The sequence below is a fragment of the Stenella coeruleoalba genome, assembly GCF_951394435.1.
Source record: "Stenella coeruleoalba genome assembly, chromosome: 3".
Lineage (NCBI taxonomy): Eukaryota > Metazoa > Chordata > Mammalia > Artiodactyla > Delphinidae > Stenella > Stenella coeruleoalba.
Window position 1 is genome coordinate 152,430,348 of NC_137148.1, and position 12,361 is coordinate 152,442,708.

At 42.6% G+C, this 12,361-nt stretch overlaps 1 protein-coding gene and 1 pseudogene across 2 annotated transcripts in view; both read right to left on the reverse strand.

Moving 5' to 3' along the window:
* Positions 1–1,875: 1,875 nt before the first annotated feature.
* Positions 1,876–2,618, reverse strand: LOC307184916 (ferritin light chain-like; annotated as a pseudogene). Its single transcript has one exon. The product of its transcript is annotated as a ferritin light chain-like (transcript).
* LOC307183221 (uncharacterized protein) overlaps positions 2,388–12,361 on the reverse strand; it is a 32,590-nt gene continuing 22,616 nt past the window's right edge. Inside the window, exons 2-3 of the mRNA XM_079915437.1 lie at positions 5,280–5,490; positions 2,388–2,775 (exon numbers count right to left, since the gene is read on the reverse strand). Coding sequence (XP_079771563.1) covers positions 2,764–2,775; positions 5,280–5,490 — 223 coding nt within the window. The 3' untranslated portion in view covers positions 2,388–2,763. The remainder of the gene's footprint in view (positions 2,776–5,279; positions 5,491–12,361) is intronic.

Genomic DNA, 12,361 nt, shown 5'->3' on the forward strand with positions numbered 1-12,361 from the left:
CTTTTTCTTTTTTTTAACCTTTTTAATTTTGGATATTTGACCTCTAAGCTGAGATGACTGAAAATGCCTCCTCTGGGCATCAACATTTTTGAAAGACTTTTTCCCCCTCCCTAAGGGCTATTTGTCTCTTGGAGGCATTGCCTACATTACTCACCAAGAGGCAAGCATTTGTCCTTGCACTAAATGCTGACATCTCCTGATAAGAGGGAAGCTGCAAAGTAGAAGAATTGAAGGTCAATATGTTGATAGTGGTCTCAAGAGCATTGACGTACATTTGTGTATTGGGGAAGGGGAGAGAAGCTTGAGAGTGGGCCAGTGGGGAGGGGTAAATATTTTGTGATGCTGTCTACCTATGGGCTTATAAAGTTTACAGCTGCATTAGGAGGACAAGCATTACCATTAGCATGAAAAGTAGGGCAGACCTCAGTTGCAAAAGCTTCTAGCCATACACATAGGGCAATACGTAAATGATACACCTTATTGCATTCACCCATTCACCCTCCCCTGTTCATGCTAATTGGAAATTTCAGTCCATTTCAGAGAAGTAACACAACTATCGATCATTTCCCCTGGCACGAATCTTCCTAGAGCTCACGCACTAGCCCATGTGTCTTAGATTTAATATCTGATCACTAGCTGGATTGAAGCCAAGAGGTGGTTCCCAAAGTTGCTGCACATTAGAATCACCTGGGGAACTCTGAGACCTCCCTGTGCCCAGGCTCCTCCCTAGACCTACTGAATCAAAATCTCTGGGGCTGGGACCCAGACACCAATGTTTTTCTTAAAAGCTCTTTAGGTAATTCAAATGAGCAGCAAAGCTTGAGAAGCAGCCCAATAACGGGAACAAACTTATTTCACACAGATAAAGTGGGGCAATTCATGTGTTAAAAGAACATGAATATATGTCCATGCCTCTCTCACGCTTTGTCACAGTTTACCCTTCCCCCTCCCCATATCCTCAAGTCCGTTCTCTAGTAAGTCTGTGTCTTTATTCCTGTTTTATCCCTAGGTTCTTCATGACATTTTTTTTTCTTAAATCCATATATATGTGTTAGCATACGGTATTTGTCTCTCTCTTTCTGACTTACTTCTACACTGTTGGTGGGGATGTAAATTGGTGCAACCACTATGGAAAACACTATGACAGTTCCTCAAAAAGCTAAAAATAGAGCTACCATATGATCCAGCAATCTTACTCCTGGGCAAATATCTGGACAAAACTATAATTCGAAAACATACATGCACCCCTATGTTCACAGCAGCACTATTTATAATAGCCAAGACATGCAAACAACCTAAATGTCCACTCACAGATGAATGGATAAAGAAGATGTGATATATATAAAATGGAATACTACTCAGCTATAAAAAAGAATGAAATAATGCCATTTGCAGCAACATGGCTGGACCTAGAGACTATTATACTAAATGAAGTAAGTGAGAAGGAGAAAGACAAATACCATAAGGTACCACTTATATGTGGAATCTAGAATATGATACAAATGAACTTATCCATGAAACAGAAACAGACTCACAGACATAGCACACAAACTTGTGGTTCCCGAGGGGAAGGGGGAGGTGGGGGAGTGATGGATTGGGAGTTTGGGATTAGCAGAGGTAACCTATTATATATATGGTGGATAAACAACAAGGTCCTACTGTATAGTACAGGGAACTATAGTCAATGTCCTGTAATTAACCATAATGGAAAAGAATATGAAAAATTATATATATGTATAACTGAATCACTTTGTTGTACAGCATAAACTAACACAACATTGTATATCAACTATACTTCAGTAAAATAAATTTTTTAAAAAAGAAAAAAAACATGAATATATATATATATATACTTATAGATATATATATATATATATATATATATTTCTTTTTTTCCTCTTTATTCTGTTTGTGTTTCAAATAGGCTTTTTTTTTCCTTCTGCAAAAAGCGTTATTGTTTCCATTTGGTCCAAGGCTTGGGAGAGGGCTCCAGGGCGGTTACAAAGCTGCCTAGTAGCTGCAGAGCAGGGCTTCAGGCAGAAGCTCTGATGCCAGAGGGGCTCCTCAGAGGCGGCTGGACTTCAGAGACTCCTGTTTGTGCTCGAGGGTGAGCCTTTCAAAGAGATACTCGCCCAGCACAGCCTGCGGACCAGCCAGCCTGCGGAGGTTGGTCAGGTGGTCGCCCATCTTCTTGATGAGTTTCACCTGCTCCTCCAGGAAGCGGCTCTCCAGGAAGTCACAGAGGTGGGAGTCTGCGCGGGCGGAAGCCAGGGCGCGCAGATGTGATAGTGCCTGGTGCAGGCTCTTCTCCCTAAGAATGGCGGCTTCCACAGCGTCCTGGGTTTTACCCCACTCATCTTGAGAAGGCTTCCGCGCATCCTGGAAGAGGGCGCGGCCACAGCACTGGTTTTGCATTTTCAAGAGACGCTGGGCGCCCTCACACTTCTCCTCAGCCAGTTGGCGAAAAATGTGGCCCACACTGTCCAGAGTCCCATTGTTGCTGTCGAAATAGAAGCTCAGAGAGAGGTAAGTGTCCCCAGATGCATGTTGAACAGGCGGTGGACGGCGGCCTCCACCTCGATGGAATAATTCTGACGAACCTGGGAACTCGTGGTTGATCAGTGATAAGGAGCTAAGCTCAAAAAACGGTGTTGGCCTGTCCTGGAGGCTGAGGATAGCTGAGTGGCTGATTCCAAAGGTTGCGACAGGAAGAAAGGTTGGAGGGTGGTCGGGGGCTGGAGCAAGGAGCGTCCCTGGGTCTGTTCATTCCAAACACTGTTGAAGCAAAAGACAGAACTGCAGGACTGCCGAGCGCACTGCCTCAAATAGGCTTTGATATAAATGAACAAGAAGTCCAAGCAAGGACAAAACTTACCCTTCCCCCCACCAAAATAGCTGGCGATACTAGAATCTAGACCTGGGAAGGGATTCTTCCATTACTTTCTGAACATTCCAAGCCACTAGAGCAGTGGTTCTCAAAGTATGGTCACCTTGTAACCAAGCAGTACCCTATGGGGCCTTCCTAGGACAGACCCATCCCCCATATCCTCTGCTGTAGTTCCTCTCTGAAGTACTCAGATAATAGTATCTCAGGCATATTTCTTGAGTTTTCAGATGCTAAAAACCACCACCCAATGGAAGAAATTAACTCCTTGATGATCATGAGCACGTAGCCCCCAGACCTTCTGGCACCTAAGGATGGATAATGTTACCTGCCCTGTGGCCTCAACATCAACCAATCAGAGGATTGTGCACGAGCTGATCACATTCCCTGGGACGTCCCTCCCTCACCTGGCCTTTAAAAATGCTTTGCTGAAATCCTTTGGAGATTTCAGGGTGTTTTGGAACTCGGGCCACCCCTCTCCTTGCTCGATCCTGCAATAAACCTTTCTCTGCTCCAGACTCCAGCCTTTAGGTTTGTTTGGCCTCACTGTGCTTCAGACAGACGAACCTGCATTCGGTAACAACCTGACCAGTTTTACCAGCGTCCCCTGATAATGTGTCAGATATTCAAGTTTTAGGGCCCTGTCCCAGCCCTATGGGATCAGCAACTCTGGTGGGGCTCAGTGATCTCTGTTACAACAGGCCCTCCAGATGATTTTTATTCACCTTAAAGTTTGAAAATATCTGCATTGTCAGCTGGCCAAAGCGTCCACCAGCAGGTGAAGGGGATTGGTGCCTGGAAAAGATAGGGACCAGCCAAGGCAAGTACAGCAGCATTTGCCGTGGTAGTAATGGAGAATGCCTTTTCTCCACTGGTTGGCACAGACTAGGATCTGGGAGCAGTGGCAGGGTTATTTAGGATGCTTTACATTTCAATGTAGAGGGACCGCTGTCCTGGTTTGCCAGGGACTTCCCCTGTGTGAGCACTTAAAATCTCATCCTGGCAAACCCCTTAGCCCTGGGTTTGAAAAACGTAGGGAATAACATGAAATTTAGGGGAAACATGATCTAGGTTTTGGGCAAGTCACAAGTGCTAATTAAAGCTAAGCAAGTATGGACAACACTAGCGTTCTTTAGCCCTTTGCGGGGAGGTAAATCTGATTGGGTGAAAGGACTTATTGTTAAGAGATCTTTGTAGAAACATCCCCTTCTGCTTAGTCCGCTGGTTCTCAGTTCTGGCTAGACATTGGCATCGTCTGAGGAGATTTAAAATGATTTTATTGGTCTACGATGACCAACCGTCAGTGTGAGGGTTTTTAAAAAGTGCTTCAGATGATTCTAATGCACAACCAAATTTAGGTGCCACTGCTTAAGCTTTTGAACCGCTGCTGCATATTTGCACCTCATCTTCCTATGAGAATATCCAACTGTAGTTGAGGTTTGTTTTTTTTTCTTTTTCTAACTGTCTTATTATAAGATTTACTGGCTTAAATAAGGTTGAATGTACAGAAAATCTTGCTAGTCCATCTGGTATAGCTGGATACTTAGAATAATATAGTTAAGATATATACCATTTAAGTATTGTGACTGGCCTTTTTTTGAAATTAACATATGCATTGAATTAGTATGTTCTCTTTTGAAGTTGTTATGTTGGGGAGCTATACCTCTAATCTGCCATTACTAAATATCTGGACACCTCTTATTAGGAATTGCTTTTAGAAATCTTTAGGGATTAAAACCAAGATTGCTGTATTATTTGTGCTGGAACCACAAAAACCTCACAGAGTTCCCCCGCTGTACCTTCTACCCCCATCTCTAACCCTTGGCAACTTCTAATCTGTTCTCCATCTCCACGGTTTTGTTATTTTAAGAATAATATGTAAACATAATCATGAATTACTTAATCTTCGGAGATCGGCTTTTCAAAATTTTTCCCTCGGCATCATTCCCTTGAAGTTCATTTCAATTTTTGCATATATTAATAATTTGTTCCAGAAACTTCCGGGAAGATGGCAGAAGAGTAAGACGCGGAGATCACCTTCCTCCCCACAGATACACCAGAAATACATCTACGCGTGGAACAACTCCTACGGAGCACCTACTGAACGCTGGCAGAAGACCTCAGACCTCCCAAAAGGCAAGGAACCCCCCACGGACCTGGTTAGGGCAAAAGAAAAAACTAAACAGAGACAAAAGGATAGGGACGGGTCCTGCACCAGCGGGAGAGAGCTGTGAAGGAGGAAAAGTGTCCACACCCTAGGAGCCCCTTCGCGGGCGGAGACTTCGGGTGGCGGAGTGGGGGAGCTTGGGAGCCACGGAGGAGAGCACAGCAACAGGGGTGCGGAGGGCAAAGCGGAGAGATTCCAGCGCAGAGGATCGGGCCGAACGGCACTCACCAGCCGAGAGGCTTGTCTGCTCACCCGCCGGGGCGGGCGGGGCTGGGAGCTGAGGCTCCGGCTTCTGTCGGAGCGCCGGGAGAGGACTGGGGTTGGCGGCGTGAGCACAGCCTGCAGGGCGTTGGTGCGGCCGCGGCTAGCCGGGAGGGAGTCCGAGGAGGGGTCTGGACCTGCCGAATAGGCAAGAGACTTTTTCTTCCCTCTTTGTTTCCTGGTGCGCGAGGAGAGGGGATTAAGAACGCTGCTTGGGAGAGCTCCAGGGACGGGCGCGAGCCGCGGCTAAAAGTGCGGAGCCCAGAGACGGACATGGGACGCTAAGGCCGCTGCTGCCGCCGCCAGGAGGCCTGTGTGCGAACACAGGTCACTAGCCACACGCCCTTCCGGGGAGCCTGTGCAGCCTGCCACTGCCAGGGTCCCGGGATCCAGGGACGGCTCCCCCGGGAGAACGCACGGCGCGCCTCAGGCTGCAACGTCACGCCGGCCTCTGCCGCTGCAGGCCCGCCCTGCACTCCGTGACCCTCCCTACCCCCCCCCCCCCCCCCCCCCCCCCCGCCTGGGTGAGCCAGAGCCTCCGAATCAGCGGCTCCTTTAGCCCCGTCCTGTCTGAGCAAAGAACAGACGCCCTCCAGCGACCTACACGCACAGGCGGGGCCAAATCCAAAGCTGAGCCCCTGGGAACTGTGAGAACAAAGAAGAGAAAGGGAAATCTCTCCCAGCAGCCTCAGAAGCAGCGGATTAAAGCTCCACAATCAACTTGATATACCCTGCATCTGTGGAATACATGAATAGACAACGAATCATCCCAAATTAAGGAGCCCTGTGGATGAAAGGCTCTTGGTGCTGCAGCCAGGAGTCAGTGCTGTGCCTCTGAGGTGGGAGAGCCAACTTCAGGACACTGGTCCACAAGAGGCCTCCCAGCTGCACATAATATCAAACAGCGAAAATCTCCCAGAGATCTCCATCTCAACGCCAGCACCCAGCTTCACTCAACGACCAGCAAGCTACAGTGCTGGACATCCTATGCCAAACAACTAGCAAGACAGGAACACAACCCCACCCATTAGCAGAGAGGCTGCCCAAAATCATAATAAGTCTACAGACACCCCAAAACACACCACCAGATGTGGACCTGCCCACCAGAAAGACAAGATCCAGCCTCATCCACCAGAACACAGGCACTAGTACCATCCACCAGGAAGCCTACACAACCCACTGAACCAACCTTAGCCACTGGGGACAGACACAAAAAACAACAGGAACTACGAACCTTCAGCCTGCAAAAAAGGAGACCCCAAACACAGTAAGATAAGCAAAATGAAAAGACAGAAAAACACACAGCAGATGAAGGAGCAAGATAAAAACCCACCAGACCTAACAAATGAAGAGGAAATAGGCAGTCTACCTGAAAAAGAATTCAGAATAATGATAGTAAGGTTGATCCGAAATCTTGGAGATAGAATGGACAATAGAATGGACAAATTGCAAGAATCAGTTAACAAGGACCTAGAAGAACTAAAGATGAAACAAGCAACGATGAACAACACAATAAAGGAAATTAAAAGTACTCTAGATGGGATCAATAGCAGAACAACTGAGGCAGAAGAACGGATAAGTGACCTGGAAGATAAAATAGTGGAAATAACTACTGCAGAGCAGAATAAAGAAAAAAGAATGAAAAGAACTGAGGACAGTCTCAGAGACCTCTGGGACAACATTAAACGCACCAATATTCGAATTATAGGGGTTCCAGAAGAAGAAGAGAAAAAGGAAGGGACTGAGAAAATATTTGAAGAGATTATAGTTGAAAACTTCCCTAATATGGGAAAGGAAATAGTTAATCAAGTCCAGGAAGCACAGAGAGTCCCATACAGGATAAATCCAAGGAGAAATACGCCAAGACACATATTAATCAAACTGTCAAAAATTAAATACAAAGAAAACATATTAAAAGCAGCAAGGGAAAAACAACAAATAACACACAAGGGAATCCCCATAAGGTTAACAGCTGATCTTTCAGCAGAAACTCTGCAAGCCAGAAGGGAGTGGCAGGACATATTGAAAGTGTTGAAGGAGAAAAACCTGCAACCAAGATTACTCTACCCAGCAAGGATCTCATTCAGATTTGATGGAGAAATTAAAACCTTTACAGACAAGCAAAAGCTGAGAGAGTTCAGCACCACCAAACCAGCTCTACAACAACTGCTACAGGAACTTCTCTAGGCAAGAAACACAAAAGAAGGAAGGGACCTACAATAACGAACCCAAAACAATTAAGAAAATGGGAATGGGAACACACATATCGATAATTACCTTAAATGTAAATGGACTAAATGCTCCCACCAAAAGACACAGATTGGCTGAATGGATACAAAAACAAGACGCATATATTTGCTGTCTACAAGAGACCCACTTCAGACCTAGAGACACATACAGACTGAAAGTAAGGGGATGGAAAAAGGTATTTCATGCAAATAGAAACCAAAAGAAAGCTGGAGTAGCAATTCTCATATCAGACAAAATAGACTTTAAAACAAAGACTATTAGAAGAGACAAACAAGGACACTACATAACGATCAAGGGATCGATCCAAGAAGAAGATATAACAATTGTAAATATTTATGCACCCAACATAGGAGCACCTCAATACATAAGGCAAATACTGACAGCCATAAAAGGGGAAATCGACAGTAACACATTCATAGTAGGGGACTTTAACACCCCACTTTCACCCATGGACAGATCATCCAAAATGAAAATAAATAAGGAAACACAAGCTTTAAATGATACATTAAACGAGATGGACTTAATTGATATTTATAGGGCATTCCATCCAAAAACAACAGAATACACATTTTTCTCAAGTGGTCGTGGAACATTCTCCAGGATAGATCATATCTTGGGTCACAAATCAAGCCTTGGTAAATTTAAGAAAATTGAAATTGTATCAAGTATCTTTTCCGACCACAACGCTATGAGACTCGATATCAATTACAGGAAACGATCTGTAAAAAAATACAAACACATGGAGGCTAAACAATACACTACTTAATAACGAAGTGATCACTGAAGAAATCAAAGAGGAAATCAAAAAATACCTAGAAACAAATGACAATGGAGACACGACGACTCAAAATCTATGGGATGCAGCAAAAGCAGTTCTAAGAGGGAAGTTTATAGCAATACAATCCTACCTTAAGAAACAGGAAACATCTCGAATAAACAACCTAACCTTGCACCTAAAGCAATTAGAGAAAGAAGAACAAAAAACCCCCAAAGTTAGCAGAAGGAAAGAAATCATAAAAATCAGATCAGAAATAAATGAAAAAGAAATGAAGGAAACGATAGCAAAGATCAATAAAACTAAAAGCTGGTTCTTTGAAAGGATAAACAAAATTGATAAGCCATTAGCCAGACTCACCAAGAAAAAAAGGGAGAAGACTCAAATCAATAGAATTAGAAATGAAAAAGGAGAAGTAACAACTGACACTGCAGAAATACAAAAGATCATGAGAGATTACTACAGGCAACTCTATGCCAATAAAATGGACAACCTGGAAGAAATGGACAAATTCTTAGAAAGGCACAACCTGCCAAGACTGAATCAGGAAGAAATAGAAAATATGAACAGACCAATCACAAGCACTGAAATTGAAACTGTGATTAAAAATCTTCCAACAAGCAAAACCCCAGGACCAGATGGCTTCACAGGCGAATTCTATCAAACATTTAGAGAAGAGCCAACACCTATCCTTCTCAGACTCTTCCAAAATATAGCAGAGGGAGGAACACTCCCCAACTCATTCTACGAGGCCACCATCACCCTGATACCAAAACCAGACAAGGGTGTCACAAAGAAAGAAAACTACAGGCCAATATCACTGATGAACATAGATGCAAAGATCCTCAACAAAATACTAGCAGACAGAATCCAACAGCACATTAAACGGATCATACACCATGATCAAGTGGGGTTTATCCCAGGTATGCAAGGATTCTTCAATATATGCAAATCAATCAACGTGATACACCATATTAACAAATTGAAGGAGAAAAACCATATGATCATCTCAATAGATGTAGAGAAAGCTTTTGACAAAATTCAACACCCATTTATGATAAAAACCCTGCAGAAAGTAGGCATAGAGGGAACTTTCCTCAACATAATAAAGGCCATATATGACAAACCCACAGCCAACATCGTCCTCAATGGTGAAAAACTGAAAGCATTTCCACTAAGATCAGGAACAAGACAAGGTTGCCCACTCTCACCACTCTTATTCAACATAGTTTTGGAAGTTTTAGCCACAGCAATCAGAGAGAAAAGGAAATAAAAGGAATCCAAATTGGAAAAGAAGAAGTAAAGCTGTCACTGTTTACAGATGACATGATCCTATACATAGAGAACCCTAAAGATGCTACCAGAAAACTACTAGAGCTAATCAATGAATTTGGTAAAGTGACAGGATACAAAATTAATGCACAGAAATCTCTGGCATTCCTATATACTAATGATGAAAAATCTGAAAGTGAAATCAAGAAAACACTCCCATTTAGCATTGCAACAAAAAGAATAAAATATCTCGGAATAAACCTACCTAAGGAGACAAAAGACCTGTATGCAGAAAATTATAAGACACTGATGAAAGAAATTAAAGATGATACAAATAGATGGAGAGATATACCATGTTCTTGGATTGGAAGAATCAACATTGTGAAAATGACTCTACTACCCAAAGCAATCTATAGATTCAATGCAATCCCTATCAAACTACCACTGGCATTTTTCACAGAACTAGAACAAAAAATTTTGCAATTTGTATGGAAACACAAAAGACCCCGAATAGCCAAAGCAATCTTGAGAACGAAAGAAGGAACTGGAGGAATCAGGCTCCCTGACTTCAGACTATACTACAAAGCTACAGTTATCAAGACGGTATGGTACTGGCACAAAACCAGAAAGATACATCAATGGAACAGGATAGAAAGCCCAGAGAGAAACCCATGCACATATGGACACCTTATCTTTGATAAAGGTGGCAGTAATGTACAGTGGAGAAAGGACAGCCTCTTCAATAAGTGGTGCTGGGAAAACTGGACAGGTACATGTAAAAGTATGAGATTAGATCACTCCCTAACACCATACACAAAAATAAGCTCAAAATGGATTAAAGACCTAAATGTAAGGCCAGAAACTATCAAACTCTTAGAGGAAAACATAGGCAGGACAGTCTATGACATAAATCACAGCAAGGTCCTTTTTGACCCACCTCCTAGAGTAATGGAAATAAAAACAAAAGTAAACAAATGGGACCTAATGAAACTTCAAAGCTGTTGCGCAGCAAAGGAAACCATAAAGAAGACCAAAAGACAACCCTCAGAATAGGAGAAAATATTTGCAAATGAAGCAACTGACAAAGGATTAATCTCCAAAATTTATAAGCAGCTCATGCAGCTTAATAACAAGAAAACAAACAACCCAATCCAAAAATGGGCAGAAGACCTAAATAGACATTTCTCCAAAGAAGATACACAGACTGCCAACAAACACATGAAAGAATGCTCAACATCACTAATCATTAGAGAAATGCAAATCAAAACTACAATGAGATATCATCTCACACCAGTCAGAATGGCCATCATCAAAAAATCTACAAACAATAAATGCTGGAGAGGGTGTGGAGAAAAGGGAACCCTCTTACACTGTTGGTGGGAATGTAAATTGATACAGCCACTGTGGAGAACAGTATGGAGGTTCCTTAAAAAGCTACAAATAGAACTACCATATGACCCAGCAATCCCACTACTGGGCATATACCCTGAGAAAACCATAATTCAAAAAGAGTCATGTACCAAAATGTTCATTGCAGCTCTATTTACAATAGCCCGGAGATGGAAACAACCTAAGTGCCCACCATCGGATGAATGGATAAAGAAGATGTGGCACATATATACAATGGAATATTACTCAGCCATAAAAAGAAACGAAATTGAGCTATTTGTAATGAGGTGGATAGACCTAGAGTTTGTCATACAGAGTGAAGTAAGTCAGAAAGAGAGAGACAAATACCGTATGCTAACACATATATATGGAATTTAAGAAAAAAAAATGTCATGAAAAACCTAGGGGTGAAACAGGAATAAAGACACAGACTTACTAGAGAATGGACTTGAGGCTATGGGGAGGGGGAAGGGTAAACGGTGACAAAGCGAGAAAGAGGCATGGACATATATACACTACCAAACGCAAGGTAGATAGCTAGTGGGAAGCAGCCACATAGCACAGGGAGATCAGCTCGGTGCTTTGTGACCGCCTGGAGGGGTGGGATAGGGAGGGTGGGAGGGAGGGAGACGCAAGCGGGAAGAGATATGGGAACATATGTGTATATATAACTGATTCATTTTGTTGTGAAGCTGAAACTAACATACCATTGTAAAGCAATTATACTCCAATAAAGATGTTAAAAAAATAATTTGTTCCTTTTTGTTGCTCGGTAGTATTCTATCATCAGATTTTATCACAATTTGTTTCAACATTCATCCACTGAAAGACATTTGAGTAGTTGCCAGTTTTTGGCTATTATAAATAAAACTGCTATGAACATTTATGTGTAAGTTTCTGTGGGAACTTAATTAAGTTTTTGTTTCTTTTGGATAAATGCTCAAGAGTACAATTACTGCGTTGTAGGGTGAATCTACTTTTAGGATTAAAAGAGACTGTCAAGCTGTTGATCAGAGTGGCTAAACCATTTTATTTTCCCACCAGTGATGTGATATAATTTTTCTATGTACTCGCCAGCATTTGATGTTGTCACTATACTTTAATTTTAGTTACTCTCTGACATCTCATTATGGTCTTAATTTGCATTTCCCTAATGGCTAATGATGCTGAGCATCTTTTCATGTGCTCCTTTGCCGTGTGTATATTCTCTTCCATGAAATGTCTGTTCCTGTCTTCTGCCTATTTTCTAGTTGGATTTTTTTAAGTTGTTTGGAGAGTTTTTTGTATATTATAGATACAAGTCATTTGTCTCATATGGGATTTTCAAATATGTTTTCCTACTGTGTAATTTGAGTTTTCATCC